Genomic DNA, 21,450 nt, shown 5'->3' on the forward strand with positions numbered 1-21,450 from the left:
TGATTTTGTAAAAGCTACTGTAGAAGGTTTTGTAAAAATTTATCTGCCATTGCATTACCTTTAACAAGATTGTCGTCAAAGAAAATAGAGTTTGTTTGGGATGATCGTTGTCATGATGCTTTTAATAAGATTGAGCACTTCCAGATTGAGAGATTTCTAGGTAATGAGACGACTCTCTCAAGGCCGGAAAAATCCTTCATCCCCGGAATTTTCCAGAATTTTCCTGAGTACTGGGAAAATTTTATCAGAATTTTCCAGAGAATGTGCCTTCTGAAAATCGTTCCCAAAGCCAGAATTTTCCAGAAAATTACAGCTTTTGGAAAAAATTTTCAAGAAAATTTCAATTCCGGCTATGGGAGAGTTCCGGTTAAGAGGGATTCCGGCTAACAGAGATATTACTATATCTCTAAACTGTATGTACACCTGACCCTCGCTTTATGCTGTAGTTGTGTTCTGGGACAACACAGCATAATGGTATATGTTCTACAAATAGTAAAAATCAACAGTAATGTTATAAAAGTTGTGGAAAAATCATTATAATTCTCTAATGTGGGTTATAAATAAGGATAATATAATATGAAACTATAAACTAAGACATATGAAGAACATGGGTGTTTGTGTGGCAGTGAAAGTGTGTGGAGTGGCTGACTCGCCATTCCAGCTGCATCCTGTGATGTCACATACAGCGCAGTACACACACACTGTGCCACATTTCACAACTATTCCTGGAGCATTAATACTCTAAAAGTTGTAGAAAATCATTAAAATACTCTAATGTGGCTGAGAAATAAAGATAATATAATATAATATAAAATAATATAAAACTAGTGCGCTATACAGTATCTTCTACAGAACACATAATAGGGAATCTTTTCCGCATTAAATGGATTATGGGTAGAAAAAGGGTCGCCACATAAATGCGAATTCCCATACTGTATAATGAATGCACATAAAGTGATGGTCCAGTGTATGTACAGTACAGTATATAAGAAATGTACCCTGATCCACTTCATCTCCACTGAAAGTGAAAGTAGGTCCCATACACACCTGCAAAACACACGTAGCCATAGCTGTGGCCTTGAGGTGGCTACGTTGTCACTGACTCATTTAATGAAACTTCTGTGTTGTTGTGATGCGGGTTGGCGGATGACGTGGTTTGCATCTTCGCCCCAAAACAATAACTAATTACCGACAAAGATTTTTATTTATTTTTTTTTTACCCAAATTTGTGTTGCTACTCAGACACATTGATACTCAGGAGTCCAGTGATCACGGTCTTTACTGTACACTAAAAATTCATGACTTGATGACCTGGTGGCACTGTGGTGACCTGTGATGCTCTAGTTACCAGGTCACTAATTTTCTCTCATTCACTATTACCTGTTTCTCTTATATACTACTGTGAGCTGGTCTTGGTGTTGCTTCACTATATTACCCGGTGTTTCTATAGTGGGTAGCTCATGGACACCACTAATGGATACCTCTGATTAGTTGCTCTACTTTCCACTTTTATTTCCCTTGACTAGTGGCCTAAGGCAACTGATACTTAACCATTAGGCAATTCACTCAAACTAATAAAGTTTATATTTTTCCTCAATTTCTGATGTACCAGGTACTTTAGTAAATAGCTACTGCATGCAGTACAGTATAACCTTCTCTTTACTTACAGTAAGTCTGTGTGAAAAAAATTTGAAAACCAAAAATTCAAAAGAATGTTCTTTTAGTTCACTTTTGGAACAGTTTTGAGTTAAAAATAAACATCAAAAACACTATTTTAATAATAAAATGCAAATCCTATATTCAAAAATTTCAAATCATATATTTTCCAATAATACAACCCATTCACAAACATGCCTACCATAACACTATTAATCTACAGTTAACTGAGCCTTAATTTATTCCTTTAATCTCAGCCTAGTTTTATGAGGTTACTTTAAATGGCCTTAATACTAAATTAAGAGGTTACTTTATATGGCCCTAATACGATGATGTCATTCACTTCAAATTGGGGATGATATTATGAGCTTATTCATTTAAACTGGGCAAGTCGAGGTTTTTCATTTATACTGATCAAATGTTTATCAGATTATTCCTTTAGACCTGGAAATTATAAGGCTATTAATCTACACTAATCCTATATTTACACTGACCCTGATATTATGAAATATATATATATATATATGGTACCCTGTAAACATTCTCATGTTAAATATTTATACATCTAAAGTGAGTGTTACAAAGTCATTCATTTGAACTGAACCTGATATTAAAATTATTCATTTAAACTGGCCTTAATGATAATGAGGTCATTCATTATAACAGAGCTCCGTGTTACTTATTCAAACTGTATCTGAGACGGTTTAAATTGACCGAGTTGGTTTAAATTAATCCTAATATGGTTTAAATTGATCCTGTGATGGTTTAAATTGACAGACATGGTTTAAATTGATCCTATTATGGTTTAAATTGATCCTAAGATGGCTTAAATTGATCCTACAATAGTTTAAATTGATCCTGAAATATTTTAACTTTAAATTAACCGAGATGGTTTAAATTGATCATTGCATTAAATGATCATACATTAAACGAAGCCCAAGTATATATGTACGAATTTCCAGTGCATTAATTTGTAATTTGTGTAGAGATTATTCATCTTTGACTGAGTATATGAATGGTATATATATAGATTATTATTCAGTAAAAAGAGCCCAAGGTTAGAATTTATATACAGGTCATTAAAACTAAGGTTTTATAAGGTCATTCCTTAAATTCAAACTGAGATTGTGAGCGACTCCAAGACCCAATAAATTCTGTAATATATACATAAGTTGAAAGATCATTCATTTAAATACAGCCTGAGGTTAAGTGGTTATTCACTAAGTTCATCCTCGGTAAGACTGGTAGAATGACACCTGCCACCCACACTCCGCCCACTCACCTAAATCATCCATTTTTGCCTAAAACTGTTGGGCTGGAGCAATGACCTGGTCCCTCACACCTCACTACCCGCTCCTTCAAGTGTCCACTGTACGTGTTTGATATTTATTTGTTGTTATCAATGTTATCAGGGAGATTATGCACTTAAAAGGTAAGAAAGATACGTCAACCCAAATATGGCGGAGAACTGGACCGATGCCAACTTGTAAATAAATACAATTAATATACGACATAATATAAGTATAGGAAGGTAAAAATACAGTATTATACCTCAATATACTTTATAAGCTCCAAATTAATAGTATGAAGTGGAGATAAGTTTATAAAGCACTGTTCATGTGGCTGCGCTTGGAGATACTCGTCTTAACAGTTGGCGATGTAAACAAAGTTATCTTCCCCGGTATTCCTCAAATTCAACCTTACATTTTATAATAATATCATTTACTTTTATCCTCTTCACTATTTGTCAGTTAACTAGTCGCTCAGTTCTCTGTTACACACTTGGCAAGAGCTGAGAGTGCCAGTGTTGGTCAAGTCCCTTAGTGGGTCGGCCATCCGCTCTTTCATAATAGGTATATTTGTGAATAACTTGAATACAGACTATGTTGCCTCAAACTACGAGATGGTTAGGCATCTGAATCAGCATGAAGTGTGAGCTCCAGAGTATCTTACAACAAACTTTGCAAGGATAGGGATATGAACCGGCAGCCAGCAGGGCACGAGAGGGAGCGAAGTTAGCGAACATATAATGTTGTGATACCTGGGTGTCCACAGGGTCGGATTAACCATGAGGCACTGGCCTCAGGCCCCCCGACTCTAAGGGGCCCCCAAATCCAAACATTCTCGAAGTAAAAAACATATAAAACATTCAACGATGTCCTAGCAACGTCCTTTTCTGTCTCTTATGACCATTGAATGTGTTATTTTGCAGAAGCTTTTATATATATATATATATATATATATATATATATATATATATATATATATATATATATATATATATATATATATATATATATATATACCTTGAGGGTAGGGGGCCCCAAGTTGATCTGTGCCTCAGGCCCCTATTAAGCTTAATCCGTCACTGGGTGTCCACGGTCAAGCGAAAAACATTTTCTTCTTTACCAGACCATATCAAAGCCAGTTAAGGAATTAAACAATTCAAAACTAAAACAAAGAAACACATAACAGATGAAGCAAGAGAAGGCAGCTTCCATATATTATATAACTACTGAATGTAGTACTGTAGTGGCAGTAGTGCAGTATTAATCCGTCAGCCTTGGATAATCTAAGGCAAAGCGTAAACCTAAGCAAAGAGACTGTAGTGGATACTCTTCCCTACAACTGCTGCTTGAACACTTGCCGTCCGCTTACCAGCCAAAAAGCGGCGAGTTCCTAATGTGATAGGCCTCACTTTCGGATTGCTCGGTGATTGGCCCGTTACCGCCTTCACCTCAGCCAATCAGCACTGCCACTCACTTCACACCTCTCCAACCTTCGAACTAGCAAGGATACCAGGGAAGAGAAGGAAGAAATCAAAAGCGCAAGCTGGCTCAAGTGGTGCTCCGAACTGAACGAGCACACCTCCCTCGGCAAAATGTGGGCCCAGATCCGAAGGGTATCTGGGAAGACAACACCACCACCAACCCATCCCAACCCAGACGAGGAAGCCAAGGGACTTGCAAAACTCTTCTCCGACCGATCAGCAACGAAAAACCTCCCGAGACATGCGGAGGAGACACAACAGCGTCTGCGACAGACCAGACTCCAGATGGTCGAAGAGGCCTGCAATGTTGAAGATGACACCGACAGACCCTTCAACCAGCAAGAACTACAGAAGTCGATAAAACGAAGCAAGGACACAGCACCAGGGGCCGACAGGATAACCTACTCCACGCTTTCCTATGCCGGAGAAGCCGGCCACGAAGCATTGCTACAAGCCATCAACACTTAGTGGATAGCACAGAGACTTCCACCTGAATGGAAGAAGGCAGATATACAGCCCATTCCGAAGCCCAGAGAACCAGACAAACCAAGACCCATCTCCCTCCTCAGCTGCATAGCGAAGATGGGAGAAAGAATGGCTCTCAACAGACTCAAGTGGAAAGTCGGCAGCCCACACCCTCACATTTTTGCTTAAACTGATAACACCGGCACAAGCAACAACATTACCTAGATACTTACACAGTGGACAATAAACCAGCTTTGGTGGTCTTCCTCGACATGGAGAAGGCCTTTGAACTAGCAAATCCACTGGCCATTGTAACGACGGTCGCTGAAAAATGCGTCAAAGGAAGGTTGCTGGGGTGGATCCAGAACTACCTTACACAGAGAGAAGCAAGAGTACGCTTTCAGTGGGCAACGTCAAGCTATAGGGTCCACGAAAACGAAATTCCACAAGGAGGCATCCTCAGTCCAACGCTGTTCAATGTCCTGATGGAAAATCTAGTCAGACTACCTTTCAGATAAACAGCCAAGCTCCTCTGCTATGCAAACGACTTACAGCTCAGAGTAAGAGGAACAAACAGACTAGCCAACATGCAACACGCACTCCAACTTATAGAAGAGGAGTGCAACAGACTTTGACTCAAGATAAATCCAGCCAAGTCGAAAGCAATAGCCATCTGCACAGACACACCAGAAATGATGCTCTCCATTCAAAACACGCCGGTAGTCTGGACCAACACCCACCAGTGTCTTGGAATCTGATTCGACCAGAAACTCACATTCAAGTCGCAACTCGAGTATCTCAAGCACAGGACGAAGAACAGACACAACATAATGAGGTCGCTCACCAGTACAACTGCAGGAGCGAACATACACTTGCTCAAAGACCTACTACACGGCCACCATCAGATCGCTGGTACATTACAGTGCTCCAGCGCTCATTGAACTGAGAGAAGACCAGATACTTAAACTAGAAGTTATCCAAAACAATGCTCTCAGGACCATGCTCGGAGCACCCATGTGGACCAGAATTTGCAATTCTCAAATGGAAACTGAACTACCACCCCTGGCAGTGCGGGTCAAGCAGGTGACAGCCGGTCTCCTCGCCAAAATCTGTAGATCAGATAAGCCCACAGCTGCCAAAACGTGAATCAGTGCCTCCCTCCACCTCGACCACGAGGCAAACGAGGTAGGCACCTGCAAGCAGAAACACTCGTCAAGAACAATCAAGACATACGAGACAGGGATTATGTAGTAACACCACCATGGAGCCCTCCACCAGCCACATTCAAAATCACCGAACTAGGTGATAGCAAAGCCAACCTCCAGAAGGAGGACCTCAAAAAAAAAAAAAACTCAGGAAGCCATAGCCACCGAGACACCGGATTAGGTAGCATCATACTTCACAGACAGCTAGGTGGTCCCAAAACATCTTTTTACTTTTTTACTTTTATTCTCTTCACCACTGATTGGCTCGTTAGCCGCTTGGGCGATCGGTCACGTCTCTGTTATGCACTGTTGGCAAGTACTGGGCATCCACAGGCTCCTGAATGTACCTGAACCCGCTCCAGTGTTGGTCAAGTCTTATCTTGAAAGAGCTCACACTCGGTGCCGTCATAACACTTTCTGGCAGATTGTTCCAAGAGTTCACAACTCTCACTCCGAAAAAGTTTGTCCTCACAGTATTCTGGACTTGCGGCTTCTTCAACCTTGAGCTGTGACCCCTTATGGGGCGAGCGTCCGCCAGCTCCAAGTAAGGACACTCGACCGAGTAGTGCCCCTTGAGATGCTTATACACCTCTATTAGGTCACCCCTTGCCCGTCCGTAGTATAAGCTAGGCAAGTTCAGGCGCTCCAAACTCTCAGGGTAGCTGAGGTGCCGAAGGGCAGGCACCAGTCTGGTGGTCCTCCTTTGAACATTTTCAACCAACTGACAGTCCCTAGCATAGCTTGGGGACCAGACGGGGTGACAGTACTCCAGATGGGGAAGCACTTCACTCTTGAAGTTCGTTACGAGGGACGGACCGTCTAGATATCTAAACGACCTTCTTATAAGACCAAATAATTTATTTGCCTGGTTTACCTTCTTCTCGCAATGGCCCGAGAACTTCAGCTCATTGTCAACATACACACCTAGGTCCTCACATTCAGTCTCAAATATTGCAGTTTCTTCATCCCGTTGGAACATATGATACGCTTCCTTACCGTTGGTACGCCCCAGGTGCATCCTCTTACACTTCGTGACATTGAATCTCAGCAGCCATTTTTTCGACCATTCTTGGAGCCCACAGAGGTCCTTCTGCAGCTCTTCACAGTCCACTTGGTTCTTGATTTCCCGAAATAACTTGGCGTCATCGGCAAACATTTGTATGGAGGAGTGTAGAACGTCAGGCATGTCATTTATGAAACAAACAACAGCGGGTCCAATACACTGCCCTGTGGTACCCCACTTGTGACAGGTACGGATAATCATTTCGTGCCATTAATAACCACACACTGCTTGCGGTCATGTAGAAAGTGTTCTATCCATGCTAGGACATTTCCCCGAATTCCGTATCCTTCCAGTTTGATTTTCAGCCTTTCGTGGGGTACACTGTCGAAAGCCTTGGCAAAATCTAGGTAAATATTGTCGATATTACCACCCCGTTCCAGAATATGGGTCCAAATATCCAATATTGTACCTTGAGCAATTGTGTTAAGCAGGAGCGACAGGCATAAAACCGTGTTGACAATCCTTTACAAGGTTGTTTCGTAGTAGATGTTCCATCGCGGCATCTCTGATAATACTCTCAAGTACTTTACATATTATGCTGGTCAGCTTCACCGGTCAATAATTGTTCGTGGAGTGACGATCGCCCTTCTTGAAGATGGGATTCACATAAGCCACTTTCCATTCACTGGGGACCTTTCGTTCATCCAGGCATTTATAAAATGAGGATCTTCAGGGGCTCGGCAAGCTCGTTGCTCAACTCTTTTAGCACTCTAGGATGCACCATGTCAGGGCCGGGACTCTTATAGACCTTTAGCTTTGACAGTTTATCCGAAGCGGCCTTCTACGCCCAAGGTCAGACCTTCCTATGGAGACTTTCTAATGACTGCTCCACCCTACAAACGGAGTTGGTAGCAATCTCAAAGGCCCTACAACAAGCTGCAACACAACACAACAAGTCCATCATAATTCACAAGGACTCGAAAACGGCCATGCAGGCGCTGCAACACAGTCAACCAAGAGACAACGTCCACATCATAACCTCGATCCTCGCACAGCTACAGGACTTCCAAACACAAAATCGCCCAGTCGTCTTACACTGGATTCCCAGTCATGTAGGGATCAGGGGAAACGACGTGGCAGACGAAGCAGCCAAGGCAGCCACACGTTCTAGAAGCGTACACATTCAAGTTCCAGCAAGTGTGCAACAGATCAAGAACTACCACAGAAAGACTACCAAGCTTCACATCCAAAAGAGCGTCCTTGACGCATTCAACGCTGGTTCCCAATCAGCCAAATGGTACCTGGTGGCTACAAAAGGGGAACCACCATTCGCGGACAAGAAAACACCAAGACAAAACCAAGTTAGCCTTCATCGACTACAATTAGGGTACAAGTGCACCTGGCAGACGGTCGGAAATGTCGTCAGGGAATGCACCTACTGTCAGGAGCCAGCGGCCAACCCACTTGAACACTATCTCCTCGACTGTGAAGTCACAGAATTCGAAACTTCCAAGAAGAACACACAACACCAGCGGCCACTCTAACCCGAAAGGCCCAAACAAACCACATTCACCACCTTCTCCGGGTCATCACACGATACCCACCACCCAGATAGCTAGAAAGGTATCCTCCCCCAGCAAGTGCAGACCCCAGTTCGGGGGGCGCGCCACTCCGAAACTGACCACGTCCAAGAGTGGTGGTTGGTGGTAAGCGTTCACTGACCGAGGGTCCGCTTACACTTGCAACCTGCAGTATCCTTTCATATCTGCAGGTAGGACAACCTCCATCCCCAATCCTAAATCCGGTCTAGCTGCTCCAAGAGCTCCAGCCGGAACCACCAAACAGGCCGACAATCTCAACAACAACAACAACACATGCGCGGTGATTGGCCAGTTGCCCCCTTCACCTCAGGCAATCAGCAACGTTTCTCATCTTTGCACTTCGACTCTTGATCTGGCAGACAACACCACGCTCTTTGGCAGAGAAGACCGCCTCTAAGGCAGCTCCTCCACGGTAACTCCTCTACTACGCAGCAACTTCCCAGCACCAGACTGATATATATATATATATATATATATATATATATATATATATATATATATATATATATATATATATATATATATATATATATATATATATATATATATATATATATATATACAACGTTACCGAGAACAAATTCTGGCTTGAATGTCGTGTACACTAATACTGACACGTTCCTTGATAAGAGAGAGGAGTTTGAAACACTACTGAAGGTACACCAACCAAATATTGTAGGAGTCGTCGAACTGTTGTACAAGAACAGGAGAATCGACCCAGAGGAATGTGAGTTCAATACTGCTGGATATGACTCATTTACGAACCTTTCTCAAGAAACTTGCAAGAGGAATGTGGTTATCTATGCTAGGCAAGACCTTAAAGCCAGCCAGGCGAGGGTACAGGGAGAGGATGTTTTTGAAGAGTCCAAGTGGTGTAAAATTAAATTAAAGGGAAGGGACTTACTTATTGTCGGGTGTATCTACAGATCCCCAAACTGTGGCCCACTAAATCAAAGGAACTTAAGAGCCTTAATAGACAACGCAGCTATGCTCAACCCTAGCCACCTCCTTATCATAGGGGACTTTAACTATGGCGACATCGACCGGAGAAACGAGTTCACCCCAAATGACTTGAATAACCCTGCTACTCTTCTTGTAGAAACTTTGAGAGATAATTTTCTGTTCCAACATGTTAGAGACCCGACACATTACAGAGGGGAGCAAACACCCAAGCCACTAGACCTCATCATAACAAACGAGGAGGGTATGGTGGCCAAACTGGAACATCTTGCCCCAGTTGGCACCAGTCACCATGTAGTGGTGTCATTCAGATTTAACTGTTACTTAGTTCAAGATAAAGCCAGGCCAAGGTGCAAATATTACAAGGGAAATTATATAGGGATGAGGGAAGAGATGAGGGGTATCAACTGGCCTGACTCATTAAGGCACAAGAACGCAGACACTACGCTGAATAACATAACTAGTAAAGTGACCCATTTGATCGATAAATATATACCCAGTGCCTCTAGGAATACGAGGGGATCCCAACACATGAACCATGCGGCGGTCGACAAAGTTAAGAAGAAAACTCAGAAATTCAAGACGTGGGTTGTGTAAAACGATGAGCAGGACAGGAGGATGTATGCAAGAGCCAGAAACCAAGCAAAGATAGAGTGTAGAAGGGCTGAAAAGGAGTTCCAGAGACTGGTTGCAAGCGAGGTCAAGTCAAACTCAAAGGCGTTTTACCGCTATGCAAAGTCGAAATTAAAAACGTGAGTAGGAGTATCAGACCTGAGACTTGAAGATGGTAGTTATGCAGATTCTGACCAGGATAAAGCTGGGGCATTGAACAGCTTCGTTTCCTCGGTGCTCACAAGAGAGGGTGCGATTAACCTTCCTGAGTTTGAGGACAGACGGTTCGACACAGCACTGACCCACATTGTGTTCACAGAAGAGGGTATAAGAAATAAACTGTGAAAGCTAAAGATCCATAAGAGTCCCGGCCTTGACATTGTGCATCCAAGAGTGCTAAGAGAGTTGTGCAATGAGCTTGCCGAGCCCCTGAAGATCCTGTTCTGTAAATGCCTGGATGAACAAAAGGTCCCCAGTGAATGGAAAGTGGCTTTTGTGAGCTCTATCTTCAAGAAGGGCGATCGTCACTTCACGAACAACTATAGACCGGGGGCACTCAAGGGGCACTACTCAATCGAGTGTCCTTAATTGGAGCTGGCAGACGCTCGCCCCACAAGGGGTCACACCTCAATATTGAAGAAGCCGCAAGTCCAGAAAACTGTGAGGGCAAACTTTTTCGGAGTGAGATTTGTGAACTCTTGGAACAATCTACCAGAAAGTGTTGTGACGGCACCAAGTGTGAGCTCTTTCAAGACCAGACTTGACCAACACTGGAGCAGGTTCAGGTACATTCAGGAGCCGGTGCATGCCCAGTACTTGCCAACAGTGCGTAACAGAGACGTGACCGATCGCCCAAGTGGCTAACGAGTCGATCATTTGGTGAAGAGGATGTATTGCAAACGCATAAAGCTAACGCTACCGTGCCACTGGAAACAGCCATGTACATTTCAATGTGATCTCTTTTTGGAATGGAATACCAGCTTAACACTGTGCATGATACCATATTGGTGTTATCCCGCCGATTTCCAACTGGACGTTAGTCTCTTATGAGATTTTTACCATCTTACATAGACGATTAGGTTACTAATACGTTATGCTTGTCTATGTTAGGTTGACTATCGTAAATACAGACGATCGTCCATATGGGAACCGCCCAAACGGCTAGTAAACTGATAAGTGGCGAATAGGAGACAAAAAAGTGGGATGTAAATAACCTTAACTTAACACAAGCTCGAATGGAGTCAGACGTAAATATATACTGTTAGTAGTCGTCTGTTGTTACAGAGATTTTCAGCAAGATGGCATGTGACCGGCTGCTTCTTTAACCAGTACGAGGCGAATAGTAGTCAAATAAAGATGTTTATTATGAGATATGACTGGGAGTCATGTCATTGGTTGCAGTGGTTGGTAAATACCTGTTGCTAGTAAAAAAAACACACACACCAGGGAACTAGAGTGTCTACTGTGAAATTAACTCACTTAATAAACAAGAGCGTCTGGTGGTGAGTGGGCTAATGTTAGATAAGTACCACGTGGAAAACCATTAAATCAGGAATTTTATTTTAAAAGTTAATGATCTGTATATTATCTTACATATTCTAATGTAACGTAAGGGTCTTCCGATATTTTTGACTAAGTTTGGAAAATCTTGATTGTTTTGTATTCCTCAAAAAAAGTTTATAGTTTTGTGTAGCACGTTATATTTTTTAACATTGATCTATTATACCTTAAGGCACCTGAGTCTGAGTTTAACAAATCAGAAAAGAAGTTTGTAATGACCAATTGATGATGATAAAGTGAACAACTGAAGCACCTGTTACAGAAGAACAACCGTCATGGCTACAAGTGGTAGGTCAAAGATTCGTAAATGCTACTTAGCATTGTACTATACTGTAAAGGTTAGCGGCGTGTCCTGACTAGCTGCTTTGGTTTATTGCAATATATATATATATATATATATATATATATATATATATATATATATATATATATATATATATATATATATATATATATATATATATATATATATATATATATATATATATATATATATATATATATATATATATATATATATGGTCAATTTATAGTATCACACAGGTCTTTATTTCGATATTAAAAATAAGTTTTTCCTATGTGTTTCGAGCGAATTTGATATTAATTTCCACCGGAAGTCACGTACTTTGTTAGATAACCTGTAAATTTGCATTAGTGCACACAACTCTGTTAGAAAGTCAAAACTATGTGTTTATAGTGCACTTTTGTGTTTTGATTGGTTTTGACCTTCATTTCCGTCGGAAATTCCCCGTTTTTTAGTTATCAGGGGTTTTTTGGTGGGAAGTTTTCCGATAAAAATTATGACTAAGCGAATGCAAAATGCAAAAAAAAAAAACCTGACCTAACGTAACCTAACCTAACTAACTCTCACCATATGATGGAATCACTTCTTTCTTACCTTATTGGCCTGGTTCTGGTTTGTCGTTGGATTCTGAGATTAGTAAAGGTTGCTGATGCTGATTCTCACTCAACGGGAGGGGGGGGGTGGTATAGGCGGACAGCTTGCACTTAGGACACTTTATTGAGGTTGGGAGAACACCATGAAATCTAAAAGATAATATAGCTTGTTCGTTTTTTCCCCAAAACGCTCGAGCAATTCCATATAATTGAAGTGACACCCATCGCAGACTTCCATGGTCGGAAAGGAATTTGAATTTCAAAATAGAGACCCAAAATAAAAATTGAATTTGATTGGGCCAAACATACCGCGAATTAAACCACAAATCATTTCAATTGGTGGCCAAAAAAACAACAACTTTTGAGTGGTTGCGTGACATGTACAGGAATGCATGTGTGTGACGATTTATGAAGGAGACACGCAGAGTGGGAGGTGAGGTAGGCGATAAAGGAGAAATATTTGGCATGTGCTATCTCCATTATTATATGCTTGCGACGGTAATGTAATAGAAGAAAATTATCTTATAATTAGATGTCTTTTTCGAATATGATAATAGATTTGGGGTAGGACAGTTGTGTGCACAAATGCAAGAATACCAGATAACCCCCCCCTTCCTCCCCTCCCCACACCCAACAATCATAATGGAAAAAGTTGGATTTCTTTTTCGAATAAATAACATAAATTATATTACTAACCAACCAAGAAAACCTAACCAAACCCGTTGTTCATGCCCCAGACGTTTAAAGAGTGAAGACGGAGGCCTGGAGCGATGCGTGAGCGTGGGGTCAGACCACCTCCGCCATAAGTAAACACAATTAATACTTAAGAGAAATAGAGAAATACAGTCGCCAAGTTAATGTCCATTCAAATAATGGACTCAACTCCCTCCCCGTCTTCTCACACTACACTCGCTGGCTCTTCCCTCTCTGAGAAATTTTGGGGGGAAAACCACTAGATTTTAATAAATAATACCTCAAACTAAAGTTAGGATAATATTATTGACATTGCTGGATTCCTTGTAAGACCAGGAATATTTTGAATATAAATGTCAAATATTTTGCACAAAAGATAACATATTTACTCAGAGTAAACATTATATCTAAAATTTGTATGTCTAATGCAAAATCTATGATGTTTATATTCAAAATGATCATCAAATTGTAAGAATTCCAGCAATGTAAATTATATTCTGGCCGGGTAATTTGTATGAATTTTATGAGCTAAAACAAATATCTTCAGTTAATGAAAAAAAAAATATATTCTTCACACCGCCAGATGGTCGGTCGGTCCCTCCCTCACCCCCCACCAACCCTCCCTACCAGATGTGTGGGAAAACCAGAATATTTACCTTTTTAGTAATAAATAATACCTCAAACTAAAGTTAGGATAATATAATTGACATTGCTGGATTCCTTGTAAGACCAGGAATATTTTGAATATAAATGTCATATATTTTGCACAAAAAATAACATATTTACTCAGAGTAAACATTATATCTAAAATTTGTATGTCTAATGCAAAATCTATGATGTTTATATTCAAAATGATCATCATATTGTAAGAATTCCAGCAATGTAAATTATATTCTGGCCGGGTAATTTGTATGAATTTTATGAGCTAAATAAAAAAAAAAATATTATACTTCACCGCATATATGAGTAGATGAACCGCGTTAAGTGAAAGTTCGGTTCTGGCGAGGCACCGTGTATATGAGAAATTGCGTTAAGTGAAACTGCATAAAGCGGGGTATTACTGTACAACTACTCCTCGACTTACGACATACTTGACATACTACCACCCGGACATACGACCGCCCCTGTCGTACCAAATTTTTTTCAAATTATGTATTTTTGAGTCCCGATGTTAGTGATCGCTCTGTGTACGGACAAAATTTTCGTTTGTAATTCCATTTAAAATGGCTGGCATGCTTAAAAGTGAGAGTTTTGTGGTGCTGAGAAGAAAAAGAGACACCCATTTTAGATTTTCTATGTATTATCTTCGCATTTTCGACTTACGACCTGGATTTGGGTCCCTAACCCCGTCGTAAGTTGAGGAGTGGCTGTACTGAAAGAAATGTAACCTAACCTAACCTACCCCCTTTTTCTGTGTAAAAAAAAAAACATAAAACAAAAAACAAAAACCAACCAACCTAACCTGACCCCCTAGTGTGCAAAAAACTTACCTTAAATAAGAGATACAGAAGGATAGAGTAATGCAGCTTGATTGACGAAGTGATGTCTTCCTCAGTGCCCTTACCACAGCACCATGCATGGTGATCTACACGGTACTGACACTGAATTACATCTCAGACATTTAACAGATGATACAACAACACTGCGAGCCTTAAAAATGTCAACAGCTGCTGCTTCATTGTCCAATATGCGGCAGTCAGCCAATGTACAACCTTTGCACACAGACTCCATCTTCCAACTGGATGTGAATGCTGATTAGCGCACAAGTATTACGTCACATCGGCACTCGAGCTGATTGGCGCGTACGACTATGAAGTCACATCAACACTAATGCTGATTGGTGAAATATTATAAAATAAAAGTTAAAATAACTCAAATATAATAAATTTCTGTTGGAAATGTTATACAATAAAATATTTTTATTTTTTTTTCTATCTCCCCATATATGACTCAATATTCAGTTAGGTGGTGGCAACTTCTAAATGTTAACCACCTGACAGGCTGTGTTTGGCTATAAATATGGTGACATTACGTCCCCTGTGGTGACCATTACGTTGGACCACTCCTAAGATATAAGGGAGTGAATCTGGTCTTGTCAACATGTGCAGTCAAAGACAAAAGATGTGTCCGGGAATTTGGTGAAAACATCTCTTGAATGGCAAACCATTTAGTGTGCACTTTCTTGTGTCATCAGAACAGTTGGATTCAGGCTTGCCAACTGCCAGGATATAGTCGTGGAATGGATTTCAATATGGTTCGTTAAATGTACTGTGATCATCAGACAGAACAAGAACACTACTTCTGTCTGACTGTACAAGACAGGATCAGCATCTTATGGCTGTGATTGAATTTCATAGTAGGGGCTTGGATACCTTACATTTTAATTTGGAGTTGCATTGGATTCAAAGTCATTTGTATGTTCCTTTTGCTATTGTTCTTCCACAAGGAGTCGCATTGCCTCATGTACACAATTATGGTGTGTATTGGAAATTCCATAAGTTATTGTAAGCCATGGACATGTTAGAAGGATGTGCAAGTGTCCAAAATACGGTAGGGAAGTGACATCCAACCGACATTATTTGTTTCAGTGTAACACGCAACCTCACTATTATTAAGGTAAGTTCCTGCTCCAGATCTGGGGGGCAATGGTAAGTTAATATGGCTAAACAACATAAATATGCTTGGCCTCACCATTTTCTCTAATATGTCATGGAACCCACACATCCTCAACATTGCTAAAGCTGCCTCTCGAAAGCTGGGAATTCCGTACAGATGCTGCACCTACTTCACTCCTGAACAGGTGCTTCAAGTATAGAAGGGATTCATTTGTCCTAACTTTGAGTACTGCTCTCATATCTGGGGTGGCTCTTCTTCTGTCCAATTGTTAGTTAGGGTGGAATCAAGGGCATTTCATCTCATTGACTCTCCTCCTTTAGTTGATAATCTTTCTTCCCTTTCTCTTCACCACAATGTTGCTTCACTCTCTTTCTTTTACAGGTTCTTTAATGGGCAATGTTCAGTGGATTTGGCATCCTGTGTACTACCTTGCCGGTGGTACACAGGATGCCAAATCCATGAGCTGTAAGCTCGTAACACTCGCCTTGCCCACGGTGCCCACCATTTCTCTGTGGAAGTCGGTCACACTAGAATAACACTTTCTTTCCTCACACAGCCAATCTGTGGAATGCTCTGCCTTCTTCTGTGTTTCCACACTCACACAATGTCTCACTTCAAAAAGCTGGTTTTCATGCATTTGCGTGGTGTAGATTAATATAATCTTTACCTTTTCTACTTTAATTTCCTTTTACTCTTATTTTTTCGCCCCTAGGCCCAGTTGTGGGTCGATGACCTGTGCCTGGTGGGGGTGTAGTGCCCGGCCTGGTCTATCAGTGTAAACAAGTACGTACTGTACTGTACCTGTACTATACACTTCTTGTACTATACACTTCATCCATGTCGGTCAGTTGTGGAGTACACATCTATGGTCTACAGCACAAGCTTTTCTCACTTGTTTTCCATCATTGCTCAGTGTTTTTGCCATTATGTCTGATAACCCTGAACGAAGCACCTCTAAAAGTACTGTAATTAGTAATATTTAAATTTTGATTGGGGCGGATGAAGAAAAAATACAGTAAAGCCTCACTAAGGCCGACCCCGCTTAAGCCGAAAAAAAATTATTTGCAAAAAAAAAGAAGAAAAGTAGGACAAGCCTCTTGCAGTCAGAGGCATGTCCAGCTGGATCTGCCTTCCATTTTTGGGGTTAAGTGTACAGTACTTTGTGTACATTACTCCTTTTTTTAATTAATTTAGATTAAAAACATGTATTTCATTCATAAAAACTGGATACTTTGGTGTTGTACTTGTTTTTTGTTTAAAATAGTTTTATTTATTTTTATTTTTTTTAATTTGCTCTAAGGTGGACAACCTCTTATCCCGGACACCCCTTCCCCCCAATTAGTCCGCCTTAGCGGTTTTTACTGTACCATTGTTTTTGTTTGTTTCTGGAGATGTCCCTCATATTTCATAGCATCTCATTTCGAATTATGGGTGTTTACTATGTACAAAATTACTTTTGCATTTATTTAGTGCAGAAATTTGTAGATACTGTATTGTGCTGTTTATTAATAGATTGTGCTACAAGGTTTAATATTTTAATACTAAAACATGGTATCTTTTGTTTACTCTCAGAAGAAACAGTTCGGATCTTTGAACTCAAAGATGCTCGGTCAGTGCAGGATCCTGTCCATCCATATGATGCGAGTCATAAAGAAGTCCCTCTCATAATTGATAATGGTAAGTGGAAAGTCATGTACCTCAATATCATATCTGGCAGTTTTCTAGACAACTTTATAATTTTGCATGATCCCAAATGCAATCCTCATTGTAGTATACAATATTATACTGTAACCATTTGAGCAGTGAGTTCTGAGTTTCAAATTTCATGCTATGTCCGGCATACGGTAATGAGTTTTTGAAATGCAGAATAACCTTTATAGTCTACACTCCTCTGGGACTGTTAATCTTATTTGAAACTTGAAATTTTAAGTTGAAGCTAATCAATATAACATGAACCATTATAAATGTACAGTTGGTCTATTTTTGGGTTAATGTAACCCGGAGGTACCGCGGAAAGTGAAAGCGTAAGTGAATAACATAACATATGGGATTAATTGAAATGGAGTCGGGCGATCCCCAAACTCCACTTTTACGACACAACTATGTTGTAGTAAAAATATTATCTTAACTTTATGATGGCATGCACACAATTAATAATTAAGAGAAATATCAATAATAGGTTTTTAACACTTACATTAGTAAAAAAGATGGCTGGGCACAGGATGGGCGGTTGGTTCGAGGCAGAGGGCAGATTATTGGCCCTCACCTGTATCACTTGTATCAATTGTATCACTATCCACCACAGAGGCTTGCAGGGCCTCTTTGTCAAACCCCCAAAGTTCATATAAGTCCATATCCTCACTATAATTATCACTATCACTGACTTGGGCGGCTGTAGTGGGTGGCGGGTGAAGAACTGGTCATGTTTTGATGACTGGGCGACCTTGTGCTCCATTTTCGCGCCTCTTACACAACATGGCGGATGGCGGGAGGTTTGGATCCAAATGGCGGCTTGCCAGCCGCCCTCTCCCGTAATGGGGTTCACGACATGGAATGTGAAATGTTAGGTTCTGGCAAGGCACCCGTTAGCGGTGAAAGCGGAATCTGGGACAGCGTAATATGAGGACCAACTGTATTTTTATTTTTTATTTTTTATTTTTTTTTTACAGACATTAGCCCACCCAGGTACAGATCACTGACCCACATCAGGACCTGGGGGCGAAAATATAAAAATAATGATACTGTAAAAATAAAAATAAAATATTTATATTATTATTATTATTATAATAATAATAGTAAAGAACCATTAATAAATACAAAAAAGAAAAAAAAGAAAAAATCAAGAGTGTGAAACGATGTGCAATGTATGTTGTGTTGTCAAAGTAAAAGAAACAATTGAGACCCTGTAATTGTATGTAAATGAGGCACAAAGTCAGATCAGCAACCTGGGACTTGGTCACAATTTTCGTGATACCATATGGCAGCAGGGTCTACCATTAGACAACACATAATGCTTCCAATTTCTTCCCAGGCGGTAGTACCTCCCTGTTTGATAGCTGCCTACTACTGACAACCTGAATTAAATACAATACATAATATATAAACAATTTACAATGGAATCATTTGAAATATGAACCATTAATAATGTGGATCATGTGTAGTATTTTTTAACAATTACATGAGGAAATCAGTCTTGTTTAATCCCCCCCCCTTGTTCTTGGTGAGTTTGTCCTTCCTTGTCCAGTGGTAATGCAGGAGAAGATTAGAATACTGTACTGTACTGTACATGATTGGTAGAGTAACACTGGATAACACTTACTTTATCTTCTCACATCTGACCTGGGAATTGAACTCAAGGAGCAGTACTGTACAGTACACTACCACTGTACCACCACCATTATGTAAAATATGAGTAATTTATAATGTGAACCATTTACATTATGAACTATGTCTAAAATTAAATATACTGTATTCTGAGTCGTGTATAATATGAATCATTTGCAGTACTGTGTGAACCATAACAAAATAAATTTACCTCAGATTAAAAAAAATTATCTTTAATCTTTATTATTTTATGTAAATCCCATTAAAGTCTCTGGTAGTTACTGACCCTAAAATTTCCTTTGTTTTCAGGGTCCTACCACTGTCGTGTAGGATGGGCAACTGATCAAGAACCAAGAATTGTTTTTCGGAATTGCTATGCCAAGCACAGGAAGGACAGAGGGAAGAAAATTGCGACGGTAATTTTAACTGTATTTTTAAATAACCAACCTCATTAAATCTAATTCTTCTGTGTATGCAGGGAGCTATTAGGAAATGGAAACACAAAGGCTAAAATATAGTGTGGTACATTTTACTCCTTGTAACCAAGAACAAATATGAAAAGACTTGGAACTTTGTGTTTCCTGTTTGTGAATATCTTGTCTCTTCATATGTATCCTAGCAATCCAGGTTGAACTCATCCTTCCACTTTCAGTTTTGAGCTGACAGTCCAAGAGGATGCTACAAAGATTTAGATATTTCTCTTGTATATTTTATTCTACAAAAGGTAAATACCAGTTCCCATTCTTGATGCTCAATGTTCTGTTAACTTTATGTTGCAGGTCTAGGTCTCATAATGTATAGTGAGGCAAATTTTACTATCACAACACTCTCTGTTAGGTTATTCAAAGAGTTTACTCCAAAGAAGTTATTTCTTATAATTTTCTACATTTATAACATCTTTAAATATGCTTTTAAAGGTTAATTTCAAATGTAGACAGTTGACAGCTGCTGCAAAAGTAGTTTCCCCCACCCACGAACATGCACGAACTGTTAAAACAAGCTACAACTACACAGTTCTCTCATGCCACCCTAAATAAACAAAACAAAATCCATCTTAGGTTGTTTTGTTGGAGTAGTAATATTGAGTCTGAACAACTGCAGTCCAGAAAGCATTGACATAGATCACATATGATTCACAACAACTGAGTTCTATTGCTCCATCACTTACCTTGAGTGTGAAAAACTGAAGTCTATGAAACAGTGTTGAAATAAGAAAAAGTGGTGTGTTAGAGAATTTTTTGTGTGAATGTTTTGGGGCTGTGATTCTGTACCCTACTTTCTATTGAAAGACATGGATCGATTTAATATGACTCAATTTTACAGACAGTTATCTGTCCCACTCTCGTGTTCAATCGGGGGTTTGCTGTACTGTACTTACAAAAGTAGCTTACTACATATATTTTGGGGAGCTGCTGTATTTACTTTATTTTTTATTTATTAATCATTAGAAAGGGATGTGACTGCTGAGTGGATAGAATGCTCACCTCCTGTTTTGAAGGTTACAGGTTCATGCCCAAGGCACTCCTAGTTTACCCAGTTGTGAATGAGTGCCTATCTTTACAGCCTAGAAATGTGAAGTGTATCGCATTAGATACAGAGACCTATCCCCATGATTGACTCATTTTTGACTGTGTTTTATAGCAGTGATGCTTGATTTAGAAATGTAAGGGCTGTACATTTGGTGTACAATTACATCTCATTTCCTATTATGGAAAGGATGCCTTAACAAAGATGAGAATACAGGTGCTCCCGGACTTACGACGGGGTTAGGGACCCAAATCCAGGTCGTAAGTCCGACATGGTCGTAAGTCCGACATAGATAAAAAAAAAAAAAAAAAAAATTAAAAATTAAAAAAAAAAAATAAATAAATAAAAAATCTACAATGAAATACAGTACACTAAACGTAATAAATAATGAGGAATGGATACAGTGCAGTAAAAGTAATAAATAATGAGGAATGGATACAGTGTGACTGAGCACTTACCTTAAATGTAGTCAGCTGAATGCACACGGCCCCCATAATTTTCTATTTACAGGATACATGGAGACTACATTAATTGGAAGAAGCAGAAGAGGAGACAGGGCTG

At 40.0% G+C, this 21,450-nt stretch overlaps 1 protein-coding gene across 1 annotated transcript in view; it reads left to right on the forward strand.

Annotated features, from left to right (window-relative positions):
* The first annotated feature begins 12,080 nt into the window (after positions 1 to 12,080).
* LOC121871531 (actin-related protein 5-like) overlaps positions 12,081 to 21,450 on the forward strand; it is a 61,062-nt gene continuing 51,692 nt past the window's right edge. The window contains exons 1-3 of the mRNA XM_042373961.1: positions 12,081 to 12,120; positions 17,611 to 17,715; positions 19,672 to 19,778. Of these exons, the coding sequence (XP_042229895.1) occupies positions 12,108 to 12,120; positions 17,611 to 17,715; positions 19,672 to 19,778 (225 nt within the window). The 5' untranslated portion in view covers positions 12,081 to 12,107. The remainder of the gene's footprint in view (positions 12,121 to 17,610; positions 17,716 to 19,671; positions 19,779 to 21,450) is intronic.

The sequence above is a fragment of the Homarus americanus genome, unplaced genomic scaffold (assembly GCF_018991925.1).
Source record: "Homarus americanus isolate GMGI-L3 unplaced genomic scaffold, GMGI_Hamer_2.0 scaffold45698, whole genome shotgun sequence".
Classification (NCBI taxonomy): Eukaryota; Metazoa; Arthropoda; class Malacostraca; order Decapoda; family Nephropidae; genus Homarus; species Homarus americanus.